This window comes from Delphinapterus leucas, chromosome 3 (assembly GCF_059928025.1).
Source record: "Delphinapterus leucas isolate spDelLeu-1000000601 "Yukka" chromosome 3, BTC_Dleu_Yukka2, whole genome shotgun sequence".
NCBI lineage: Eukaryota > Metazoa > Chordata > Mammalia > Artiodactyla > Monodontidae > Delphinapterus > Delphinapterus leucas.
The window spans coordinates 106,074,261-106,102,016 of NC_143131.1; the positions used below are offsets into that span (position 1 = coordinate 106,074,261).

The 27,756-nt window shown below is 40.9% G+C and overlaps 1 protein-coding gene across 2 annotated transcripts in view; it reads right to left on the reverse strand.

The window, feature by feature from the left end:
• Positions 1 to 1,019: 1,019 nt before the first annotated feature.
• The window catches only part of ALDH7A1 (aldehyde dehydrogenase 7 family member A1), a 36,611-nt gene continuing 9,874 nt past the window's right edge, over positions 1,020 to 27,756 (reverse strand). The window contains exons 6-18 of one of the 2 annotated variants that reach the window (XM_022588694.3): positions 25,535 to 25,667; positions 23,795 to 23,839; positions 20,056 to 20,133; positions 17,802 to 17,899; positions 14,868 to 14,909; positions 12,818 to 12,912; positions 11,406 to 11,490; positions 10,174 to 10,280; positions 7,689 to 7,805; positions 6,521 to 6,618; positions 5,831 to 5,904; positions 2,912 to 2,987; positions 1,020 to 1,299 (exon numbers count right to left, since the gene is read on the reverse strand). In XM_022588694.3, coding sequence (XP_022444402.1) covers positions 1,245 to 1,299; positions 2,912 to 2,987; positions 5,831 to 5,904; positions 6,521 to 6,618; positions 7,689 to 7,805; positions 10,174 to 10,280; positions 11,406 to 11,490; positions 12,818 to 12,912; positions 14,868 to 14,909; positions 17,802 to 17,899; positions 20,056 to 20,133; positions 23,795 to 23,839; positions 25,535 to 25,667 — 1,103 coding nt within the window. In that variant the 3' untranslated portion in view covers positions 1,020 to 1,244. Of the gene's footprint in view, positions 1,300 to 2,911; positions 2,988 to 5,830; positions 5,905 to 6,491; positions 6,619 to 7,688; positions 7,806 to 10,173; positions 10,281 to 11,405; positions 11,491 to 12,817; positions 12,913 to 14,867; positions 14,910 to 17,801; positions 17,900 to 20,055; positions 20,134 to 23,794; positions 23,840 to 25,534; positions 25,668 to 27,756 lie in introns of those variants that run through there. The other variant, XM_089909244.1, reaches the window with a different exon arrangement.

Here is a 27,756-nt window from a genome sequence, read left to right on the forward strand (position 1 = left end):
ACATGCTCTCAGAAGGCCTATCGTCCATGTTTGGCTTAATATTCAAGGTTGACAACAGCATACCTGGGTGAACACTAGTCACAGCTGGGCCATGGAACATGTTATACCTTTCCTTCCCTGATAAATTTATAATTGCTTTGTTTTTTCATTTGCTTGCTTCTCTGCCATAACTCAACCCCAAATTCTTTGCCAGGTGTCTACATCTCTCCATATATCTTGACACATCAGGTCATCTATAGATGTCATCTTCTTGCAAGGCTTCTTCTGTCCCAGTCCAGTCTGGCAGGAGTTGACGGGGTGGTGGCTGCTACCCATCAGGGGAGTGAAGGTTGCCAGGAAGACAGAACTGCAGGAGCCAGCGTGAGCTCGACAGGGCCCTGGGCTGAATCACTCCAGTAGCTCCCGAGCAGCTTCTCAAGAGAAGGAAGTGGACTCCCAGGAAAGAAAAAGTGAACTATGCCGAGTCCACTGCGAACACATGCTGCTACACACTTGGTTATTCTGACAACAAACCTAAGGGCAACTAAAGAAGCCTAACAGCTAATGAAGATGGTCTGAGGTTGCATAAGAAATCCAGATGTGCTCTGCATAGAATTCCACACAGTCATCCGCAGGTGCAGGTTCTAGGTAGGGCAGGAGCAAAATCTCCATCCACCCCCCAAATTTCTTCTGTGGTGACACAAGTCATCCTGAGCGAGAGAAGCTGTGATAATGATGAATGCCCTCAGACATCTTAAACAGCAAGTCGTTCCACAGGGATACTGTGCTATGGTCCTCCATAAACAAGGGACACTCCCTTCAATCACACCCTTTCCAACACCTGCTGAGGAAGGTGACATGAATCAATACTTGCTACCGATTTCTTTACTTGCTCAGGAGACGTTCCTGCACCTCCTGACAAGGCTTCTATTTTTTTCCCTATTATGTTCTGTACTTTTCAAATTCCTACCATGGCATGCATTATATTTTTCTAAATTATAAAAATAATGCTAAAGTTTAAAAAAATCAGTAACTACTAGTAACATAAAAATCCATCTAATCTTTTATTACTTAAGGCTATGTCATGAAAATTTTTATTTTTTAAAAAAGTCTCTTGATTTAGGCTTCAGAAGCATAAGGGATTAACCACTGTCAAATTCAAAATGATCCATTTATTCAAGGCAAATAGTAATTTTCTTCATCTTCTTCAGAAGAAAGAGATGCAACAATGCCTGAAACACTTGAAATGTCAATTGAAAGCAACTTTACTGAAACTTGATTCCTTGGGCCAGAGGCAGGTCCTTACTGTAGTTGATGGTACTAAGGTGGGGGAGAAAATGAACAAAATTAAATGGATATAGTATACACGTAATAGAGGAAATTTTATGCCATTAAAAAAATGTGTCGGATCTGCATATATTAACAAGATCAAATATTCAAGCTATAAGTTAATGAAGAAAAAAATTAGGATACAAAAAAACGTTAGTATAGATCCAGTTTTATAAAAGAAAAAAAATGAGAAACACAAAATTCTGGAAGGACACACAGCATATGTGTTAGTAATGGTTTTCAGGGCACAAGAATATGGGGATTATAACTTCCTCTTCTTTATGTCTCTCAATACCTTGTACTGAATTAGGAGGAAAAATACAGATATTCCCATTTTGATAGAAATAAAATAAAACTATAATAATTTGGAAAATAAAAGATTCCCTCTTAGTCAGCCATCTGGCTTTTCTCCTGAGAGGAAGTGTCTCCATCAGATGGGTTCCAAAAAGGCTGCAGCTACATGCTTGGTCCCCTAGATCTCAAGTACACAAGAAAAGTAAAAGGAACATAACTGACTTCAACAAATGGGAATCAGGCAAAGAGCATGCATGTGTCTGAGAGTAAACAAGCCATAGCCAAAGCAACTCAGAAACTCCTGATATATACTTGAAATTTGCTAAGAGTGGATCTTAAGCTCTCTCTCTCTCTCTCTCTCTCTCTCGCTCTCTCTCTCTCTCACACACACACACACACACACACACACTGTTGTGAGGTAAAGGATGTGCTAACTTGATTGTGGGAATCTTTTCACAATGTATGTGTATGTCAAATCAGCATGTTGCACACTTTAAATATATTACGATTTAATTTGTCAATTATACCTCAATAAAGCTGGAGGGGAAAAAAAAATTCCTAACAGACATGAAGTTGCTGAGGAGACAATGAGCGAAGGTGTAGGAAACCCCTCTCCCCGAGAGGTTCCAGAGCCAGTAAGAAGTAGTAAATGAGACAGACGGTGTCCTGGGTTCCTCACCCTGTGCTCTTTCTACAACCTAACATGACATGGGCCTGACCCCACACACCATTTTACTGCTCTTGGATAAAGTGATTTCTACCCAAGAGGGAGGGAAAACAGAAAACAAATAAAAAGAAGCTCCTAGCCAGAACGTCCCAGTAACAGGTTCCCTTGCCAGCTACCCTTGTGCTGGGTGAACGTGCTAATCCACTTTCAAAGCTTGTGCTCACTATTCCCAGAGCTGTATCCCCCAGCTCGCTAGCCAGGCCCGCAGCCCGCCTGCCCACTTCCATGTCCTACTGCCCTGGCAGCCTGCAGGGGTGGTAACTGTACCCAAGGAAAAAAACTGAAAGGACAGCCTCTTCACTTTCTCCTGCTGGTTGACCCCAAGTGTCCTGCTCCTGTGCTGTCTCTAGACAGAAACCACTACCGAGATAGTTTCACAGTCAGGTGCTGGGCACTAGCTGAAGCTGGAAAGATGGGTAGGAAAATAATAGCACCAAATAGCCGCTCTGGGAGGGGAGAGCTGTGGAATGTTAGAAACACAAAATCGAGAGAAACTGCACGAACAGAACAGACAGTAGGAGACTGTAGAAGTACATTCCAGAGGCTGTAAAGCCAAACGATTTTCCCAAAGCCTTTCCTTACCAAGTAGATCTTCTCATGTACTGTTTCCAGGCATCACTACCAGACTCCCTGCCACCGCCAGTGTGCTTCTCTCCTCCTAGAGAAATACACAAGCAGCTCATGAATCTTGCGCAGTGCCTCTGTGTGGGCTCCTACTCAGGATCACAGAAATGAAGGCGCCAGGAGACCAGAGCCACCTGACCAACAGGTAGCCAGAGTATGCCCTCTGCAAACAAATAAATAAAAGACAGAGGCCAAACCAAATGGGAAAGAGGGAACTAGGTTGGAAAATAAAGTAAAAGGAATTAACCAAAAAAACAGAAATGTCAGGAAGCACCTTAAAAAAAACCTTACCATTAGACCAAGGTGTTAAGAGTGGAAACCTCTGAATAGTGGAAATGTAATTTTATTTTCCCATTTATGCTTATCTGTATATAATTTTCTACGGTACACATAAACTGATTTTATAATAAAAATGTTTAAATGTCATATTATTTTTAAAGGTTACCAAAAAGATAATGATTCCATAAAACAAGAAAAGGGTACTGTTTAAAAGCGTGCCATCAAAGCACACTTAGTATCGTTTTTAGTAAGAGCAGAGGAGAAAAAAAAATAGAAGCGTTAGAAGAAAAGTTTGAGGACATCTCCCAAAAAGACTAACGAGATGGAAAATAAGAGGGGAAAAAATAACACAATTAGATCATTCTTCAAGAGATAACATTCAAATACTAAAAGTTCTAGAAATTAAAATACAGAAAAATCAAAGGGAAAAAATTGTCAAAGAAACACTATCAAAACAAAATAAAACTATCAAAAACTTCCCAGAACTAAAAACTGTGAGTCCCAATGCTAAGGCCAATTACTGGCCCATTGACTGTCCAACAAAAATGTTTACCAAGATCTCCATTGAGGCATATTACTGAAGAATTTCAGAACATCAGACATAAATAACAGACCCCAAATTTTTTGAAATGGGGGAAAAAAAGACCAGAAATCAAAGTGGATTGGGCTTTTCAACCACAGTAATGGAAACCAGAAGACAAGTAAGTTATAGCTTCCAAAGGCTGAGAAAAACTTACAATCTGTGCAGAAAAGAATAGCAGGTCTGCTTACAATGTTGCTGGCATCTGGAAACTTGTAGGCTAAACAGTCCCCTACACTGTCTCATTGAGCAAACAATGTGGTTTATGTTAAATACCTGCTTTCCTTCAGGGAGTCTGGAATTTGGGTGCTTAGGCAGAGGTTGCCTGTGTGACCGACCCCCAATAAAAGCCTTGGGTACTGAGTCTATGCTTTGCTGGTAGACAATGTTTCACGTATGTTGTCACAATCCGATGCAGGAAGAATTAAGCACATCTTCTGTGACTACACTGGGAGAAGACTTAGGAGCCAGACACTTAGTATCTGGTTTTCTCTAGACCTCACCCTGTGCAATAACAGCTCACAGGAAAAGAGAGGGAGGGTTTAAGAAAGTTAATCTATGATAACAAAGGGTCGGTACATAATGTCTAAAGTTGTGAAAGAGCAGTTAAAGCACATTACTTAGAAAAACTGAAGTAAATTCAAAGGTCAATTTCCTTTTTCCTTCAGTAAGAATCTCAAAGTAGCTGCCTCCGGGAAAAGAGGAGGAAAAGCAAAGTATGGGGCAGAACTGCTTTTTCCATTAATGAGACTTTTTAAAAACTTTAGAAATGAACTGTAAAGGCTGAAATAAAAGAGTCAATTGGAGAGAGAAGGCACGGGCGGCAAACAGGGATTGAGGGCCTACAGAAGGAGCAGACACTCACTTAATAGTGGAGCACAGAGATAAATGGCTAAGCTGAAATCAGGAACGTTTATCAATCTCTGTACGCTGAATAGTAATTGCCCTCTGCTTTAAAATGTATAAAAGAATGCTTCAAAAAAAATGCTTCTAATTATTTAAATTTTACAGGTATTTGTTTTACTTCTCTGTGTGTGTATATATATATAAATAATGCAATCTGTTTTTACTATATTTTGGATAATTTTTAATAAGTTAATATATGATTGTTGGGAAGGCCTTTTAAAAAAAAAAAAAAACTTTTACTATTAGTACTAAGTTTAAGCATCAAGAGCCCCAGGCTCATTAAGAGAAAAGAGGAGCTGGGCCTAATGAAAAGAAACAACTCAATATTTTATCTAAGATAAAAGATAATGTATAATATTTACTATGCCCATTTTGCAAATAAAAACCAGAATTTTTCATGTGAAATTTTCTGGCTTTGAAGCAGAGGTTCTTAATCTTTTTGGGGTCTTCAAGCGTCTCCCAAGAAAACAGATGCCATTTCAAGAGTTCACATAATTCACGTGAAGGGCCCCTGTTCTAACATGATGCTGCATCTGAGAATAAAATGTAGGACCTTGGACAATAACTCTGAATATAGAGCATAAGCTCTCTCGAGCATGTCAGACCAGATAAGATTATTATTTCAGTGTCTTGGTCAAACTTTTCTAAAAGACTAGTACTTTTTCTTTGCCACCTGTTATGGACTAAATTGTGTTCCCCTGCCCCAATTTCATAGGTTGAAGCCCCAACCTCCAATTCCTTAGAACGTGGCTGGCTGTATTTGGCAACAGGGCCCTTAAAGAGGTAATTAAGGTTAAATGAAGTCATAAAGGTGGGGTTTTAAGCCAATAGGACTAATGTCCTTATAAGAAGATAAAGAGACACCAGGGATGTACGTGCACAGAGAACAGGCCATGTGAGGACACAGGAGGAAGACGGCCATCTACAAGCCAGAAGAGAGGCCTCAGGAAAAACCAAACCTGCCAACACCTTGATTTTGGACTTCCAGCCTCCAAGAATGTGAGAAAACACATTTCTATTGTTTGAGCCACCCAGTCTGGTATTTTGTTATGGCATCCCCGGCAGACTAATAAACTGGCCAACATGAAAAAGAGAAAGGATTCTCTACGTACCAAATGCACCTCCAATCTCAGCCCCACTCGTTGGAATGTTGACGTTTACAATGCCACAGTCTGATCCTTTTGGGCTGTGTGTAAAAAGGGAGGCAAAGTGAAAGCAAAATATGTGAAAGTTAAAAATAAATAAATAAATAAAAAGGAAAAACACACACACATAAAACAAATATACAGAAATGAATAAATAATCCAAACAAAACCTCTAAGACTCTCAATGCTAAACAATAAATAAATAAATAAAATAGGGGACTTCCCTGGTGGCGCAGTGGTTTAGAATCCGCCTGCCAATGCAGGGGACACGGGTTCGATCCTTGGTCCAGGAAGATCCCACATGCCACGGAGCAACTAAGCCCGTGCACCACAACTACTGAGCCTACGCTCTAGAGTCCACGAGCCACAACTACTGAGCTCATGTGCGCCTAGAGCCCATGCTCCGCAACAAGAGAAGCCACCGCAATGAAAAGCCCATGCACCACAACCGCTACGAAGGGTAGCCCCCGCGCGCTGCAACCAGAGAAAGCCCACGTGCAGCAACGAAGACCCAACGCAGCCAAAATTTTAAAATATAAATAAATAAATTTATTAAAAAAAATATTTTCACCTATGATGGTTTCATTTTCTTTTTTTATAGTCCATTCACCACATAAATCAGACTTACGTAAGTTTTCAAAATAGACAAAGTTATACCCAAGCCAGCGAAAGATTCTGCCCAAATCCTTGGTAAAGATGCTGCTTGAAAGTCCCTGTTTTACTTCATTATTCCATGCAAAGACCTCGTCTTCATTCTAAAAGGACAGGCATTGGAAGCTGTTAGATGATACACACTGTTCTGGTCCAAACTGACTAATAGTAAACTCATTTCTTGAAATTTACCAGTATAATTTTAGTGCACAAAAGGAAACTAAGGAGTCAACATCTTCCTAATTCTGTTTATCTTGTACAGTGCTTTGTGGGATTTTCCCTTTACCTGAACTTTGAGAAAAACATGAGTACATTCTTCCATTCAAGCCACTACGTATAAGCGCTGTTATTTACTGAGCTCTTACTATGCGCAACACACTGACCTAGGCACTGAGCATGCATTTATACATTTAATCCTCGCCCAATGACACAGGCTCTGTATTATCCCTAATGTACAGATTAGGCAAGAGAGGCTAAATGATTTGCTCAGGAACTCACAGTCAAACACACAGACACAAGACAAAACATGAAATTACACTCTGTAGTCACATTATGTGAAACAATAATAGACAACTTAAAGCAAGATTTTAATTAGTGCAATCATATAATTGCAACAAGGTATAAATCTCATCATCCTTCAACTGTTAATCATGGCACAGCCAAGCCTTGATTCAATCTCTAGACATCTGCTGGCATGGTAGGGCCTGTCATGGGCTGGGAAGGAGACCCTCTAGTTACCTTTATCTGTTAAAACCTCCACAGCCTGTCCTCTGATACAAGTTGTAATTGTATGTCTACAAATTGCCCTTGTATCTTCTCATTTTGTCCACTGATACTTAGCACTCAGACTATCAAACTACCTCGCCCTTTTGTGCAGAAGCTGACTTCATAGTCCACACAGCTGATACAGGTGATGAGGGCCACGCTCTCCATAAATTTCAATGTTGGCCCTCTACTTGTCTTAATTCCCCTGGCAGCTAGCTTATGCTCTATTGTTGAAAGTGTTCATCTCATCATAGTTTGTCCTTAACCTTCAAATCTTTACTAATCGGAGTGACTTTCTAAAACCTCCCTAAAGGCTGACTGAAATTTAATATACCTTTATTTTCTCCTAGTCTTCTCACTTGTTTCAATGTTGAACTAGAGAAAAGAGAGAAGGAATCCAGTTTTTTACCTTGAATTTAAAGACATAAAGAATTGGGGCAAAAGTCTCTGTGTGTACAATGGACGCGTTGTGGTCAAGGCCTGTCACAATTGTCGGTTCTACATAATTTCCAGGGCGATCCATAACCTGCAGTAGAGAAAGGAAATAAAAACAAGAGCATTTTGTTTTCTGGTTCCTGAAGTCAGAGGATACCATCTTTGTTTATAATTTTGAGAAAAAAAAATAAACACCATTTATAAGTGAATTATTTCTCCAAAATAACCTCCCATCATGAATGAAAATTTTCTCTGCCTCTTATTGGTTCTAACTTAGTTGGTTAGAAAAAAAATAGAATAAAGGAGTCAAGGATAAAGAGCTGTGTCGTGCATCATGACCAAGTTACAGGGAAAAAACGCTGGTGGTTATTTTTAACTTCACATAATTTTAAAAGAGGTAATCTATACCTGTTCTGTTACAAACTGTATTGTGCCTATACCCACACCCCCAAATTCTTATGTTGAAGCCTTAAACCCACCCCACTCCCATTATGACTAAATTTGGAGACAGGACCTTTAAGGAGGTAAAGTTAAATGAGGTCATGTGGGTGAGCCCCTAATCAGACAGAAATAATTCCTCATAAGAAGAGGAAGAGACACCAGGGACCTCCTCTCTCCAGGCAGGGAGGAAAGGCCATGTGAGGACATGGAGAGAAGGTGGCTGTCTGCAAGCCAGGGACAGAGGCCTCACCAGGAAGGATCAACCCGGCCAGCACCGTGATTTGGGACTCAGCTTCCAGAACTGTGAGACAAATTTGTTGTTTAAGCCACCCAGTCTGTGATATTTTGCTATGGCAGCCCTAGCAAACTAACATATTAATACAGAAATCAAAAGCTCTAAAAGGGTATACTATAGACACTCTCCTAACTAACCTCCACATAACAAAATTACTAGTTCATCTCCACTTAACTTCTATAAAATATTCTGATGCCTGCAGCAAGCTGCTTGGCTGGTGGTCAGCTCTCCAGGGTGACTGTGTGATTCTGCTCTCACCCTCTGAGCTGTATGTTTACCAAGAGTCATCTGTATTTACTCCCAATCCTGTATGTGGCAGCTGTATTTGTTATTACAATACCATATTGCATTATGTAACTTAAGTAAATATTACACAAAGGGGAAAAAAGAGCTACTTCTAAAGATTAAGTTAAAATGCTTTAAAAAACTCAAGGTAAGTAACAAAAAGTACAAATACACATACACATCTCTATGCAATGAGATGTGGGTATGTCAACGTTGAGAGACTAGGGAGAAGGATTCTGCTTCTCAGAGAGCTTTGCCAAGAGACTCAGTTTTCAGTGAGTTTTAAAGAAGTGAAAATAAATTGTAGATAATAAATTATATGTATAGCTTATTCAAGGATGAAGACAAATTCCTATCATACACGAAGAAAACGCCTTGAATCTACATCTCAAGAATCAAACAAATATAGTGTGAAATGAAATTCATATTTTATGGGAAGACAAGAAAAATTTAAACATCAAAAACTCTCTGCCCTATGGCCTCCTCTCTCCCCTCAACTGTGCACTGTGTATCTGTATCATGCATCAACCAAACCTCCCCATTGGCAGAAATACCTGCTCAACCATAAACAGCAACATTCTCCTAGCACCACCAAGACAACTCCTTAAAAGATAACATTCCTTATATTGTAAGGGGCCATGATGACGCTTAGATGCTTAGATCTAGATTGTGTAAACTGTCAAAGATACGTCATTCAATGTACAGCCCTCTGTCTAAAAAACCTATATAACTGCCTTGACTTCTAACAGGTAGAACGGTTCTCGGAGCTTTCTGAGGTGCGGTTCCCGGGTTATAATCCTCGATTTGGCTCAAATAAAAATTCCCATTTCTTTCTTAAATCAACTAATTTTTCATCGACAATAGTAATATGTGTTAAAAGTCCTTTTGGTATGTTTTTTTTTTGATTCCCTGCCTTAAATGACTTAATAATCACTACTAAATGTGGATTTTTTTTTTTTTTTTGCAGTACGTGGGCCTCTCACCGCTGCGGCCTCTCCCGTTGCGGAGCACAGGCTCAGCGGCCATGGCCCACGGGCCCAGCTGCTCCGCGGCATGTGGGATCCTCCTGGACCGGGGCACGAACCCATGTCCCATGCATCGGCAGGCGGACCCTCAACCACTGCACCACCAGGGAAGCCCTAAATGCGGATTTTAAATTGCACTAAATACAGTCTTCCATACCATAAAAAAGAGGTCTCCCTTCCGTACAAATTCCCAGGGACTCAATTTATAGGCAACCCTGGCTCTGAGTTGTGTCTTTCCAGAAATTTTCCATTCATGTTACATTGTCATTCTTTAAAATATGTATTTCCCCGTTATAAAAGGGATGGAGAAAAGAAAAGTGGCAGTCAGGCACCCTTCATCAATTTACCCAGAGCCCTGCTTGTGCGAAAGGAAAAGAAAGAACCTGTCACTCCTGATCTCAAGTTGTCATTACCTTGCCACCATAGACCACGGTGCCACCTTCTTTCTTTGCTTCCTCCACTGCTCCAAGAAACATGCTCACTGCCTGTTTGGTGTGGAGTGGCCCATAGAGAACATTAGCTGGAAAGAAAAAGGAATGCTCTTCATTTCACCCTAACTGGCATCATTTTATAATTAAACAGCTTTCCCAATGAACAGACCAATCCCTTCATATATCCCCTCAGCTGAGAGCAGGAGTCAGCAACCTTTCTCTGCAAAGAGCCGGACAGTAACTATTTAATACTTTGCATGTCATGTGGTCTCTGCCACGACTACTCAATTCCGCCAATGTAGTGCAAAAGCAGCCACAGAAGATATGCACAAAAGGTATGGCTGGGTCCTCATAAGCTTTCTATACAGAAGCACGGAGGGCCAAATCTAGGGAAAGAGCTATCAATTCATCAGAGTCCTGCAGTAAAAATATAGGCTCTGCTTATTACAGGGTGATCATTCTCTAAGAACTTCACAGAACCAGCAGTCGGTGAACAATTTAAGGGGAAGAGGCTGATGCTCCCTCTGTATGGCTGTCAGAAACCAGAGCATTAAAGGTGACCGTGAGACAGAGTAAGAAGGAAGATATAGGTAGGCCTCAGCGAGGAGGTGGGAAGGACTGGGCAAAGAGCAGTTCCAGCAGGGCAGAGCCTGGAATGTCCAGAGCACTGAAAGAAGGTTGGAGAAGCTGGAGCTCCGGGAGCAATGGGGCAAATGGCGCACAGCGGGTCCAGAAGGGGACGTGGCCGGGGTCAGGTCACGAAAGACTGTGAGCTTGCAAAAAGGGTCTCAAAAGGCATCCAAGTTTTAGTCAAACAGTGATGAGTGTTTTTAGCAAGAGAGTGAATTATTTAATTACATGTTTAAAAATTACTTTGGTTATGGTGGAAGGCAGAAGTGAAAGCAGAAAAGTCAGGCAGGTGGCTCTTGCAACCTTGCATGAGGGAGGATGGTGGGAAGGAGGAGGGAAGTGAAGAGGGAAAAGCTTCTCAGACTCATCCCATCTCAATACCATCTCCCAAGCTCACCCACCGGCCCACGTCAAGCACTGAGATACTAAACTAGGAGCAGACGTGTCACCCCAAATGCAAAATACACTGCTTTGTATTCCCTCGGGCCTCTCAGGAAAGGGAAAAAAATAAAAGTAGAAAATCAGAAACTCTTATAACACCATCTGTCAAAAAGGAACATCTTTGGAATCAACCAGATACTCACAGTCCCATGGGTTCCCAACACGGATCTGTGCATAGGCCTTTTTAAGTCTATTAACAACTTCATCATGAATGCTTTCATGTAAAAACTAAATGAAAAAAGAAACATTCAAGGGATTAGTACATATAAATGAACTATTAAATAGCACAAATAAATGTACGAAATTGTTAAAAATGCACAATTTTAATTTTTTTTCCCCCAGCCTTTTTTTCTGGCCGTGGTGCACAGCTTGTAGGTCTTAGCTCCCCAACCAGGGATTGAACCTGCACCCTCAGCAGTGAAAGCGCGGAGTCCTAACCACTGGACAACCAGGGAATTCCCTCAAGTTTTCTTAACAGTACTGATTTATACAGTTGACCCTTGAACAACATGGGTTTGAACTGCACGGGTCCACCTGTATAAACATATTTTTCAAGAGTAAATGTTACAGGACTACATTGTTCCCAATTGGTTGGATCTGCAGATTTGGAAGACCATGGGCAAAAGTAAAGACTTAATTTCCCTATATTTTTTATCTATTCTAATTAATTTAGATTATGTCAACCTTATAAAGAATTTGTTCATACTCATTGTGGGTAAGAGGAAAAACCCAAAGCCAATTCCTCCATACTTCAATTGTAAACTGTTTATTTTTTTTTAATCACAGGAGGAAAACTCAACAATAATTTTTAAAAAGGCAATTGTAGCCAAATTTTCTACCTAATCAAAACTTGTTTGGCCCAGTTTTTCAATAGCATGAGTCATGAAAATCAAGGTTGTACCTCATAAAAAACATTTTAAAATCCAGCTCAAATCTAAGTGTGGAGATTAAACTTCCCAAACCCCGAACACTGAAGCGAAACCACTCTCCTCACGTGCACTTAATATTAATGTGTCCTATATATATGCATGCAGACTTATACACTTATATAGAGAACACACATATATTTACTTTCCAATAAACTACGTCACATCAAGTCAAATCTAAGACTTGACCTATAAGCCAAAAATTTTTGATTTTTTAAAATATTTTACTACTTAAAATGTTTTTACATGACAGCTAAGACTGTCTACCTTTTAGCAAATAGTTGTGAATTTTTCAAATGTTTATCTTGTTTTATTCTCTAAGTGACATGGGACTTTGTCCACATTGTTCTAGGTGTAGCATTGAAAGCAGTTCTCATCACCCACGTCCAACTCCAGTCAATGAGGACTGGACCACGTTCAGCTTGGGGAGGTAAGGCAGGGTCCCTCGCTGACCAGCAGCATCTGCCAGGAGCACAGAACAGAGCAGCAGGGCCACATGCTTGCCAACCACATCCAGGGAATACACGTTTCTAGCAGTGTTTCTACGACACCTCCTTAACAGTACAATGTGTTGAAAAGCAGCACTGGAAGAGGAGGACACTCTCATGTGCCCACGCAGACACACTCACCAGGCGCCTCGCAGTGGTACACCTCTGGCCGGCTGTCCCCACGGCTGCAAAGAGAGCTGAGGGAACGACTAAGCTGAGGTCCGAATCCTCAAAAGCTTAGGGAAGCAGAAACATACCCATCAGTGTCGTGAGGTAGGCAGACAAGGTACTTTACTAACTGGTATAAGATGATGCCTTTAGAAAGCGCAGTGAGAGAACGCCAGAACTATCCTTGTAAAATAAGCAAGTTCATACCGCAGAGGCAACTTTTCTCCCAAAGAAAATGATATGAGAAGAGAGCAATGAGCTCCCCCTCCTCTGACCTCTTCATCTTTCACCTCTCTGAAGTTTCTGGTGCTGACTGAGCCTTCTCTGCACCTTCATGTGGTCTCTTCTCTAAAAGCACCACTGTCTGTCAGTCTTACTTGCCTCCAGTCTCAACCCCACCACCCATTTAGACGGCAGCTTCCCTGGGCCCATAGGGAAGTCAGTGGGATCCTTCTGATTTATTACCGCCATCAAACCAAGCTCTCCAACAACCTCTGCACCCTCATCCACATCAGTCCATTCCCTAAAATGCCTCTTGTTCTCCCCGCTACAGCAGCTTTTTCAAATGTCTCAAACCCCTCCAGCCCTTTAGTCCTGCTCCAGATGACTTCACCCTTTACTTCGAGGAAAATCTCAAAGTGATCACACACAAGGCCCTTTCCTGCTCCCTCTGCATCTCTGAAGAGATCAGTGCAAAATCACTTTCAGACTGCTCTCTACTTTTGTCTATTCCTTCCTCCTCCTCTTCTGCCCTCCGAAGAAAAAACTAGCATAGTCTTTACAAGGTTACCCGTCCATCGATCCATTGTATTACTTATAATTCCTTCCTTTCTATCCCTTCCAGAAACTTACAGTCCCAATTCCCTCTTACATCTTCAATTTTCCCCTGTCCAGTCTAAGAGCATTCTCAGACTAGCATGATGGTTAAGAAGGTGGATTACACAACCAAACAGACCGAAGCTCTTATCCATCACCACCACTTTTTCATCGTGTTATTTTAACTTTTTAAGCCTCAGTTTCCTCATCCATAAAATGGGATAACATTATCTGGGGTACTAAGGGACGATAGTAAGGAGTTTTAGGAAGAGAGCTATGCTCTGGGGTCTGATTGCAAGGATACAAATGCTGGCTCTGTCACTTCAGGCACATAATCATTTTAAGCCTCAGGGTGTAACCTTCAAATGAGATTAATAAAGGTATCTGCCTCATGCGGTTACTCTGGGGATTAAATGACATATTGCATATGAAAAAACTGAGCACAGTGCCTGACACATACCCACTGATCAATAAACGCTAACTATATTTTCTAATCAACTCTCTCTTTTACGAAATCAGAAGTTCATCCAAAACAAACCCTTCACCATATAATTTTTATATTTCTGGTGTACCCCACAAACACATAAGCACTTAAACATGATGATAATGATGGCAATATACAATTAGCAAGTTTTTAGCATAAAATTCATGATTCTATGAAGTCTCAACCAACTGATGTTCATTATATTATCCAGAAGTTAGGCTGGTAGACTATTTCCTTTTGTGTCAAACCAGTGAAAAAGAGAATTAAATAATCTCCAAGACTATAGGTAAATGATAAAATGCCTTAAGGAAGCGTTCCTTCCCAATGTAAAAGCACTCAATACCCCACTGAAGACGAACTAATGTTTTTGGAAACAGCAGGTCACATAGAGTTACTTACTTATTTATTCTAGAGAAACATGTGGCCAGTTTTCAAAAAACAGAAGGAAAACAAGAAACAATGACACATTAGAAACTCTCATACACAGATTCTAAGCCCCAGGTAACATTTTCCAAACATGAACGCCTTTCCCTCCTAGTTATCTCTGCCTGCAAACCATGTGTCCTGTCTCACAAGGAAAGTTCCTAAGCATGGGAATTAGATCTTAGACACACACACAACATAAAAGGGATGAGTTCTTACACAAGTTCTATACATTCAGGATGGCTACTGAAGATATTCTAAACAGAAATCACGCAAACAAAGAAGAAAAGGCAGCTTTACCTATAATTGCATTGTTTCCTCCAAGTTCTAATAAACTTCTCCCTTTAAAATATATAAACACAAATTAATTCCTATTTCATTGTTTAATGCACACAGCTACACGGCCTCAAATCATAGCCTATCCCAATTGTTTTATTTTCTGATTTAAAACATAGCATGACAATAAACTGTAACTCTTAAAAAAATTTTCAAGGGAAAAAAAAAGCATGAGCATCGCATCAATGTCTAGATTCCTGATTTTAATAATTGTATCATGGTTATATGATAGAATGTCCTTGTTCTTAGGAAATACACAAAACACATTTAGTGGTAAAGGAATACAATGTCTTCAATTTTCTCAAAAGGTTCAAAAATATGCTCTCACAATATATATGTTTGTTTGTGTGTGTGTGTGTGTGTGTGTGTGTGTGTTGGTAGAGAGAAAGTGATTTTAAAAATGGTACAATTGGTAAAACTCATTAAAGGGGATATGGGAATTCCTTGAGTTAGTCTTGGAATTTCTCTAAGTTTAAAATTATATCCCCCAAAACTCCAGTTAGTATAAAATGGTGCAGTCACTTTGGAAAATTGTATGACAATTTCCCAATACAGTATTACCATAAGATCTAACAATTCCATCTGTACCTTCCATATCCTTCCAATTCTCTATGTGCTCCCTAACCATGTTCAAAACCACCAACCCCCTCCAGGAAAAGCACCTACAACTTAAGACAGGCAGATGCATCATTTAAAAATTGTAATCCTACTAATGGTACTACTTATAAGAGAACTACAAACTCTACCGCTTTGAGTTAAAAGGAGGCATAGGGAGGAGGACAGTATCTTCTAGTGGGAGAAGCAGGATTAACGATCTTAAGCACCACTGCACATACTTACTGGACATTTGTTTATCTTTGAAGAAATCATCTAATCAAATGCTTGCCCATTTTTTAATTGGGTTGTCTTTTATATTACTGAATTGTAAGAATTCTTTATATAGTCTAGACATAAATCCCTTATCAGATAAAGGATTTCTAAATATTTTCTCCCATTCTATAGGTTGTTCTTTTCACTTTTTTTGGGGGGTTACGAGGGCCTCTCACTGCTGCGGCCCCTCCCGCCGCGGAGCACAGGCTCCGCGCAGGCCCAGCGGCCATGGCTCACAGGCCCAGCAGCTCTGTGGCATGTGGGATCCTCCCAGACCGGGGCACAAACCTGCGTCCCCTGCATCGGCAGGCGGACTCTCAACCACTGCACCACCAGGGAAGCCCTCTTTTCACTTTTTTGATGGTGTGCCCTTTTTAAGTTTTGTTTTTTTTTTAATGTGGACCATTTTTAAAGTCTTTACTGAATTTGTTACAATATTGCTTCTGTTTTATGTTTTGGTTTTTCGGCTGCGACGCATGTGGGATCTCAGCTCCCCGACCAGGGATCAAACCCGTGCCCCCTGCATTGGAAGGCGAAGTCTCAACCACTGGACTGCCAGCGAAGTCCTGATCTTTTCAAACAGAAAAGTTTTTAATTTTGATGAAGTCTAATTTATCTATTCTTTCTTTTGTTGCTTCTGCTTTAGGTGTCATATCTAAGAAACCACTGCCTAATCCAAGGTCACAAAGACCTATTCCTATGTTTCCCTCAAGCAGTTTATAGCTCTCACCTTTAGGTCTTTGATATGTTTTAAATTAATTTTTGTGTATAGGGGTAGGTTGGGGTCCAACTTCATACATACATTATGGTTATCTAGTTGTCCCAGCACTATTTGTTGAAGACTATTTTCCTCATTGAAATGTCTTGGCATCCTTGACCATAAGTGTAAGCGTGCATTTCTGGGCTCTCAATCTATTCCATTGATTTTTCTATCTTTATGCCAGTACACAGTCTGGATTGCTATACTTCTGTAATAAATTCTGAAATTGGGAAGTGTGAGTCCTCTGACTTCGTTCTTTCCAAGATTGTTTCGGCTATTTGGGGTCCCTTGCATTTCATATGAACTTTAGAATCAGCTTGTCATTTCTACAAAGAAGCCAAGTGACATTTTGAAAGGGATTGCATTCAATCTGCAAATCACTTGGACAGTACTTATCTTGGGCAGTAATAGTATTAAATTGTTTCCAAACAATTTGAAAATGGGAGGTATTTACATTTATTTAGGTCTTTTAAAATTTCTTTCAATGATGCTTTGTGGTACTCTGTGTGAAAGACTTACACTTCTTTTGTTAAATTTATTCCTAAGAATTTTATTCTTTCTGATGCTACTGTAAATGAAAGTTTTATGAATTTCATTTTCAGATTGCTCGTTGTTAATGTATAGAAATACAATTGATTTTTGTATCCTGCAACCTTGCCAACCATGTTTATTAGCTCTAATAGTTTGTAAACTTCCTTTATAAAAGCAATGGCCATATAGCAAAATAGCTAACAGATTAACTATTCGAATCTCACCTTATGCTAGGGTTAGTCTAAATCAGCAAAATAGGCAAAAATTGACCATAAATATTATCCTAGAAAACCTCTTTAATGAGCCATAAAGTAGAGCATACAAAGCTATGTCTTACAGCCCTTTTCAGTCATATATGCATGAAACAGAAATGAGAGAAAAACAGATGTAAGTCTTCTACACAACATTCACTCTAGGTCCTGTACTCTCACTGGTCCTGTTTAAATGTCAGTTTTCTTTTTTATTTGCCAAACCAGTCTGATAGAAATTGATAAGTACATTTGATATGATTCTACTATGGTCATTTAGGGAGGGAATGACATCCTTTTCCAAATTATGCTATTAAATCTGCTATCTCCCTAATATTAAGCCACTATTAACTGTACCCTTCCTTTTACTTGGACATTCAAATAAACACAGCTGGTGTCTCCACGGAAAGAGTCAAGGAAAAACACCCAACCTTTATTTCATATCCATACCTGAGGGAATTAAAAGCTCGATATAAAGCCAACACTTACCAAACCTCTCCTGCACCATAAGAGCCACTTGTTTTCCCACCTGAGTGCTCCCAGTGAAGGACAGCAGGTTCATTCGCTCATCTTTGGCCATGGCTGTGCTGCAAGGGGAACAGACACGGTCACCGAAGCAGAGAAACCCAGCAATGGTGGCACTCGACGGTGCCAGGCCAGAAAACTCTGAAACCCCTGTCATGGAAAGACGTCAGTGAAAGACACAAGGATCGAAGCAGAAACTAACACACCATTGTAAAGCAACTATACTCCAATAAAGATGTTAAAAAAAAAAAAAAAAGACACAAGGATCTATCCCAAGGGAGCAAGGGAAGGTCTTCATGAAAATGATTTTCACAAGGAGAACCATACAGCAGAACAGACGAACCCGTTCTGGGAGCTCTCCGTAAACAGAAATCACCACAAGGATGTTGTTAAGGAAGATATTCCTTCTTGTACTGATGGGTGACTGGACAATACAACCGTAGCAGTTCCTTGACGAGCATCCCAGTTATTTTGCAGTCTCTTAAAACTGATTCCTTTAAGAATTAAAAGTTTAGGAACTTCCCCGGTGGTCCAGTGGTAAAGAAGCCACCTTCCAATGCAGGGGATGTATGTGGGTTCAATCCTTGGTTGGGGAACTAAGATCCCACATGCCACGGGGCAACTAAGCCCACGTGCCACAACTACTAAGCTCGTGTGCCTCAACGAGAAAGCCCATGTGCCACAACTACAGAGCCCACACGTTACAACTAGAGAGAGAACACTGCACGCCACAACTAGAGAGAATCCATGTGCCGTGATGAACAGCCTGCATGCCGTGACGAAGACCCAAAACGGCCAAAAATAAAATTTTTAAAAATATGCAAAAAAAAAAAAAGAAGACAATTTTAAAGACTGTAGGGAAATATCCTAAGTATCCTTCTTGGAAGCTGACTCAGAAAGGCTGTGCTATTTCCAGTGTCTAAGGAATGTAGACCAGACACTACTGATCTGAACCTTCTTGCTCATAGTTCAGGGCTTCAAAGGGCTGGAACTGTGTGATCAGACAGTGCATGTGGGCTTCCCAGGTCAGCACAGCACATGTGAGCACTGACACTCAAGGGGGTTGCTGTGTAAAGCCCTTCTGCACACATTATTGTTATTATCTGAGCTATTCCAAGGCCAACGTGAAGGACTGCATGCCCAAAGTACAAGAACAGAGCGGGTCAAAGGATAGACTATTTGTTGTAAATGACAATTTAGATAACACTTCACTATGCACTCTTTATGTGCGAGTTGTATTTTCTAAATAAAATTTCTAAAATTTTCTCACTTATCTAAAAAAAGGAGTCAGGTATTACACCTTTTTGAGACTGCCCATGAAGTACAATAATGCGGTCAAAGTGCTAGAGGGGGACTAACACGTTCATCACACCTGTAAGGGTTCTAAGACCTGACTCCTATGAAACGCCATCTAATCAAAGTCAAGGCTGCTAGAACCAGCTTCACCATGGTTCAGAGACAGTACAGTCCATTCCAGCTGAAAAGATGCTATGACATTCTGCCAAGTGAAAGCAGCCGGATATAAAGGCCGCATGATTCCATTTACCTGTAACACCCCGAAGAGGCAAACCAACAGGCATGAAGTCGATGAGGGACTGCCAGGGGAAGGGGAGGGGGAAATGACTGCTAAGGGGTACCAGGTCCCTTTGGGGGTAACAAAAAAGTCTGGAATAAGGTAATGGGGATGGTTGCACAACACTGTGACTATTCTAAAAACCACTGAATTGTACATTTTTAAGGAGAGAACTTTACGGTATGTGAATTACATGACGATTTTTAAAAAGCAATAAATTAGAAGCTGTGTCTCCAGGGTTCCCTTTTTTGGTCAGCTGAAGAACCCAGAGAAGAGGCTAGGTCCTTGGTGGGGAGTGAGAAACCAGAGCACAATTCCACAGCTTTGCTTTGTAAGTGAGCACGTTGATAAATCAAGCGTTAGGAAGTCATGGGCTGCACAGTGGTACGGCAGGGTGTTATTTTAGGATATAAACACCTTACAATAGTAGCTCTGGGCAATGAAAAAGACAGTTCTCACTCATCCTCCAACAGACGCTACACATTAATGAAGTAAAGCCCAATGAGATCCGTAACAATAATGTTTCCAAAAAACCATTCTCACCTCCTGAGCTATACCGAGTTTCGAAATTCTAGTAAAGATGATTCTAGTTGATCAACCCAAGCCCTTCAGCAGAAAGACACTCTGGGCCTACTATTGACCTACCCAATAACCGCTCCACCACAAGTCAAGGAACAAATCGCACCAGGCAGCTTGTTGTCCTCCAGAACCTTGGCTATTATCCTAGGGGGAAGAAAGCAATTACTAAGGAAAGGAGTGATTTAATTTCTTACCATTTTTTGAAAAATAACAATAAATTCCAACTACGTGACTACTTTCTTTTTTCAACTTTCTCTCCCATCCCTCAAATATCCAGGCCTAGATTTCTCCTCACATACTACAGATGAGGTTTTCAAACACTTACAAAGCAGGACTCTTTTTTTTTTCCTAAAAGAAACTTAAGAAGAAGACATGTGGGCTTCCCTGGTGGCGCAGTGGTTGAGAGCTCGCCTGCCAATGCAGGGAACACGGGTTCGTGCCCCAGTCCAGGGAGATCCCACATGCCGCGGAGCGGCTAGGCCCGTGAGCCATGGCCGCTGAGCCTGCGCGTCCAGAGCCTGTGCTCCGCAACGGGAGAGGCCACAACAGTGAGAGGCCCGCGAACCACACACACACACACACACACACACACACACACACACACACACACACACACACACACACACGACATGCGAAATATACAAAACACCTAAAGCACTGGTCAGGAAGTTCAAGTGACCACTGTTCTCAAGTATTTTCTGCCAAACTATGAAGACATATCTGGTTCAAGATGGTAGCCTGATTGCAGGGCTTTTTTTTTTTTTTTTTGGCTTCTCACCACAAATCCACTAAAATGATGTTAAAGAAATAAAAAGGGAAATATGGAATAAAACCCACAAAGATGAAGAAAATGAAAGATAGCTCCCATTAGCAAATGAGAGGTTTTGACGCATCTCTCCCAAGCAGAGCCAGCCAGAGAAGTGGTAAAGGGTGAAAAGGGAAAGAGGTTTGCCACACCTAGACAGTATGCTGAGAAGACAGAGCAGAAGGCACTGGACCTGCCTGCAGAACCCCAGAGAAGTTCAGGACTAGTTTCTACTGGCTTCGCGCCCACCTTAGTCAGGAAATAGTGCCCTCCAGGCTAAAGTAAGGTGGACAAGCACAGCTTTTTCTTAATTAGTCCGCTTACAACTTAGGCTGTTAGAGTCAAAATGAGAAACACAGTTCAATGCTACTTAAATCTGATTTTAAGTTGTAAAAAATGGCTCCAGTAATTCTGATTTCTCTGGAACAGGGTTCTTTCATCAATTTTGAGCTTCCTGAGGAGCATGGGCCTAAATAGAGCAAAAGTTCTTTCGATCAATCATCCCAAGCTACAGGCTACTTTCTAATTTGCTTAACTTACATTTCAAAAGGATCCAAATCCTGTACCCACTTCCATAAAAAAGATACCATTGTCACACCTAAGTAAATTCTCCAATTGTCCCCAAAAATGTCCTTTACAGCAGTTTTCTTTCCTCCACCCAATCAAGGACCACATACTGCAGTTGTCATGTCTGAGACCAGGTGTCAGGCTGTACAATTCTCTCCAGGGACTCAGGGTGTATCTACTATCTGTACAAGTAGCTGACTGCTCCTGAAGGGTAGGTATTTTGCTTTGGCCTGTGGGTAAAGGTTAACCAAAACCTCTTCCCCTAATGCGTGAGAATCTGACCTTGGGGTAACTCTTTAGTTTTGTTCCTCAAGTTACCTGATAAATGCCAGAGTATCAACAATGCTACCTAGACAATATGGCTCATGGTAAAGATGACCCCTGACTGGTCAACTCAATCTAAACTGGAATTAACGACCTGAGAACTACAACTGGAAACCTCATGCTTGCCCTTCTCTGAGCGCAGTGACTCCTATAACTGTATGTCCCTGGTGGGTGGTTGAAAGCCACGTGGATAGAATTGTTACAAGACATTTTAGCTCGTGTGGGGCATTAGGCTTTTAAGCCAGGGCAACCTTCACACCTGTCCAGTATGGATCTCATCTCCTTTGCCCTGAATAAACTGCTACAAAGACACTGAATCAAGAGGAACACCTGATGTTATCCTCCTAGCAAACTATGTTCCTGTCCTATATCCTTCTGAACATATAGAGGTACAATATGTGGTCATTTTATGAGTCTGAATATTAGCTGAATTTTAAAAACTCCCAGTGGACGTTGCAGCACCCTTGGTTAATTCCAGCACAATTTAGCATCATTTTACTTATTGTCTTACATTAAAAATCAGATAATATTCTCAATTACCTAAAAAAAATCATCCATGTTCCTATGAACACCTCAAACCCTTCAAAGGTTTAAAGTAAATAAATAAAGCAAATATTTAAAAGCACAAGGCAACAATAACTTAGAACGAATATCAAAATTAATAATAATTTAACCAGCTACTAATAACAATTGGCAAGTCAGTTCACTATGTCCACATTAATTTTTTTTTACAGATTTTTTTTTTTTTTTTTTTTGCGGTACGCGGGCCTCTCACTGTTGTGGCCTCTCCCATTGCAGAGCACAGGCTCTGGACGTGCAGGCTCAGTGGCATGGCTCACGGGCCCAGCCGCTCCGCGGCATGTGGGATCTTCCCGGACCGGGGCACGAACCCGTGTCCCCTGCATCAGAGGCGGACTCTCAACCACTGGGCCACCAGGGAAGCCCAAGGATTATTTTTAAAAATTGCCTGGGGAATCTCATAATTTTTATGTGCTTTGTATGTCAGTGTTCTTAATACTTAATTTGAACAACATTGCCTTAAAAGATATTGTTTTCTCAATATCATATATTCCTTTCAAGTAAACACTTAATACATGCTACTCTTTTTTTAGCCGACTTTTCACTTCCTAAGCCAGTGTTCCTAAAATGACCTTCCAACATTAAGGACCCTCTTATGTATAGAATCCATCACAAACTTTCTACCAACAATTCTTTAAGTCAGAGAATGTAGACCACACAAACGATGGAACATCAAGGGCCCACCGTCACCCTACATGGGAAGGCACTCTCTTCTATACATTCTCTAAATTCTGGAATGATAAATTAGTAACACTGATTTTATGACCTAATCAGAGTTGTCATGTTTCCAAATAGGAATAAATAAAACAGTAATTTTTTTAACCAAAAGATGAAATACATTTTACATAGTGTCAGAAGAATCAGTGGAATAATATAATAACCCTTTCTTTCTGCTTTGCTGTCTATTAAACAAAAGCAGTAAAAGTATCAGGTGAGTAGAAATCAAGACCATTAACATGCTGAATAGTTATAGCATAAAGCCCCTAAATTGTAAGACTATTTCCTCTCTACTGGATTTGTTTTTACTTTGCAAGTGACAAAAAAAAAAAATGTTTTAAGAGTTCAAGTTCAGGCTTCCCTGGTGGCGCAGTCGTTGAGAGTCTGCCTCTGATGCAGGGGACACGGGTTCGTGCCCCGGTCCGGGAAGATCCCACATGCCGCGGAGCAGCTGGGCCCGTGAGCCATGGACGCTGAGCCTGCGCGTCCGGAGCCTGTGCTCCGCAGCGGGAGAGGCCACAACAGTGAGAGGCCCATGTACCGCAAAAAAAAAAAAAAAAAAAAAGAGTTCAAGTTCAACATTTATATCAGTATTTGGCATGTTTCCCAAGACTTAAATGTATGGCTCTGAAAAAGCTCTGTAAACGGCCTAATGAATCAAAAATGTTATTACAACCAAAGAAGAAAGAGTTTATCCAAACTCCATGCTAAAATAAATATGACACTTCCATGTCATATTAAAAATTCAGTGCCTATCAATCACCCTTTTAAGATTCTTCCATACCCAGAAAGAATAAAGTCATACATACTTACTTTGTGACAGCTACACTAATGAGGGAAGTTGTTGGAGCTCCTTTCCTTATAAGGGTTAAAAAAAAAAAAAAAAGGCAGTTTAATTTGGTAGAAATCATAAATACCTTTTATTTTCAAGCAGAAGTCTTTGTGAGAAAAAGTTCTCTCCAATTAAGCAACTGAGACTAGTAACTAAAAGAGAAGTCTATCCTTCAGCTTGGTGCCTCTGGGACCTAAGGAACTATAAAACTTTTATAAATAGAAAAATGGCACCAAGCAATTCTGAACCTGCTTGCTGCACTGATCACAGGAACTGTTACATTAACCTCTGCCAATTAAGGAAACTGAGTAAAACAGAAATCAATCAACATGAACTTTCATTGGAAGGCTCAGAGGGCTGAGGAAAACTATACAACTAGCCTTTGGTAACATGGTGCCAGATCATTAATCCTCCCAACTATGCCCTTGCTTTCATACAGTCTTTGAATACCTTCAACTGAAAACAACACTAAGATCAGTACATATTAGCAGGACCGACAGAAAAGGGGCAAAGACAATTCTCCTGGTTTTCCCATCTAAGTTCCTCCATTGAACAGGAAAGCTAAAAACAAGCAACCATTTTGTCAACTATAAATACTGGCATTGTCCCAGCTAATTTTTACTATCACATATTTTATAGCGATGTAACATTTAATGCATCAATGGGAATATGGCCAAGTGCCTCAGAATCACTTGGGAATTCACTGTCAAATTTTACTGAGTTAAAAAAAAGAATCGAATTTTTAAAAGGTTGTGACGTATCACAAGTTATTTTTTTCCCTCCTATTTGTTCACTTAGTTTTCTGTTTGTTAGTATAGTATAATAAAGACTATCTGGTTTTCACTCCCAGTTTTCCGGCATACCCTGTTATCAACACCCCTTGGAATTTCCCGAGTGAGAGAAGTGTCTTTGTTATGCTAATAGGCGACTAGTGGGCCCGCCCCCAAGATAGCGTCAGGATGGGTGCTGGTCATTGTTCACCAGAAAGATCAACCATGGGGAGGGGAGGAGGGATGAAGACTAAAGTTCAATCACATGTACAATGATTTACTCAGTCATGCCAACGTACTAAAACCCCCATAAAAATTCTGGACTCCAAAGCTCAGTGGAGCCTCCTGGTTGGGAAGGTGACGTGTCCTCCCCTCACAGGGAGAGAGCAGGGAAGCTCTGAGTCTGGGACCCTTCTAGACCATGCCCTATATGTATCCTTTAAAATAAAACTGCAATCATTAAATATTGCGCTCTCTTGAGTTTTGTAGGCCATTCTAATGAATTACTGAAACCAATGGTTCACAGGAACCTCCAGATTTGTAGATGGCTGGTCAGAACTACAGATGTCCCGGGGACTGGGAACATCTGCAGCTCGCATCTTAAGTAGGGGCAGTATTGTGGAAGACTGAGCCCTTAAACAGGTGGAGCCTGACACTGAGAACAGATAGTGTCAGAATTGAATTACAGTACACCTGCTTGGGATGGAAATAACTGGAAGGAACAGGGGACAAGGCTGTGTCAAAAAAAGGAGGTCAAAAAAATAAATTTTACCAATGGTAAAATTTGTAATAATTAAAAATCAGCATTTCACAACTACCAGGTGTGACTTAGCTATGTTACTTGAAAGAGTAGTAGAAAACATTTCAATACATTTGCAATACTTTCAGTAGTACTTGAAAATAGCTAATTTTACTATCTAACTACTGGATAAGAAAATGAGCCGTTCTTACCAAAGGCAGGCATTCCCACAGATCATGGCGATGGCGTTGTTCCAGCCATACACCGCCACAGGGAAGTTGAACGCAGTTATGATTCCAACCAGGCCTACAGGATTCCACTGTTCAATGAGCGCATGGCCAGGTCCTGAGGAGAGGGAAAGCATGCAACATGCTTAAGCACGTTAATTTCATGCCTGTCAAGGTAATAAGAACAAAGTCTGCAATCTTTCATTTTCAGAACAAAGGTGCACCACACCAGGTGGCGACTCCAGATGCCTTGTAGCGGATCACTTTACACAGCTGTGGGATGTTGGTACATTAATGAGCATACAACAAAAGCTGTTATTACTACCACATTATCTTATAAACCATGAGGATATCCATTACGCCTCTGCTCATAGGAACTCGGTGTAGATCAGAGCAGTTTCAGTCCCATCTGGGAGACAAGGAAACTTCAGAGAGTAGATGAGACGTGTCCTAGGTGATGTGATTGCCAAGGGCAGGGCATGATCACAACACAGGAGTCGTGACTCTCAGGGCCGTGTTCTTGATGTTCTGATGAAGCCCTCAGCTAACCTCTCTAAATTCAAAACAAAGTGGCTCATGTACAGGGAAAAAAGTTATAATAATTATAAAAATGCTGAACGAATGAAGTGCACAAATAAAGCTTTACATACATACAGGAAAACTGAAAATACAAATTGAACCATTTGCATTTTATAGACAAACTTTAAAGACACCATAATCCCACAAGGGCCTTATTTTAATCAAAGGCAGCTGGAGCAGTGAAGAAGCAGAGCAAGGAGTGTGAAGGTTCACAAAACCTGGTTAAAAGCACTAGGAAGGTCACGTTCCCAGCCATCCACCTTTCTGGCCACGCTCACGCTGCTAGCAAAAACAGGGAACCCACCACTTGCTGCACCTCATTCCCAGGCCCTTCCTTAGTCTAGGAACCCTAATATCCCTGGAGATGATGTGCTGGTACAGCCTCACAGGGCCTCTTCCTGCAGGGCCTGCCTCCTCTTCTCTGCCCCTTCCGTCTTTATCCTCCCCTCAAGTAGGCCAGGGGAGCTCTTATAACATCCCTCGGTAGCTTGCCACACTTTGGTGTCTGGATCAGTACTGCAGCTGCCCTCAGGATAAAGTCCAAACTCCATGAAAAGTCCCTACCCCAAGGTTCCCTCTCCACCCATCTCTCCCCCTCACACTGTGCCCTCCAGCAGTGTTGAAGTTAACACAGTTACTAATGGCTAAAGGCAATCGCTATTATGTATCTAATTAAAGACAGTAACTGTACATTTGAAAAGAATCCCCTAACTTCCTACAAGCAGGGAATTTGCCCGATATTCTAAGAAAAAATAGGAAAATACGATTTTTTTTTTTTTTTTGCGGTACGCAGGCCTCTCACCGTTGTGGCCTCTTCCGTTGCGGAGCACAGGCTCCGGACACACAGGCTCAGCGGCCATGGCTCACGGGCCCAGTCACTCCGCAGCATGTGGGATCTTCCCGGACCGGGGCACAATCCCGTGTCCCCTGCATCGGCAGGCGGACTCTCAACCACTGCACCACCAGGGAAGCCCAGGAAAATACGATTTTTTAAAAAATTTCTTTTCCTGATTATAAATGTAACACAATTCCCATTGTGGAAACTTTGGAAAATATAGAAAAATATAAAGAAGACAATAACAACCATCAATAATTCTGCCGTGACTACTTTGGCAGACTTCCACCCTGGTACTTTTCCTTGTTCTCATCATTAAGTACAAGGTTGGTCCCCGCAGCACAGTTTAACAACCAAAGACTGAAAATACCCTAAATATCCATCTTTTAAGAACTGGCCATCCTTACAACAAACAGAAACCATAAAAAAACGATGAAGGAAGTACCTTATTGGAATAATATGAAACAATTTCTAAGACACATTAAGTAGTAAAAAAGTAGAGAACAGAACATACAGTTTGCTAACGTTTATGTTCCTAAGACACGTATTTGCCTGCACGTGAATAAAAGCTCTAAAAAGATACACAAGAAACCAGAAACATTCGATACTTCCATGGAGATACTATGGAGTATCCCGTGGGGAGGACAAAAACTTTTCATCCTTTACCCTTTTATTCCTTTTTAATTTTGTGATATGAACATATTACCTCTTCAAAAAAATAAAAATAATTCAAAAATAAGTAAATACAACTTTCCTATAAAATTTGGGGTTAGGGAAAGCAAACTTCATGATT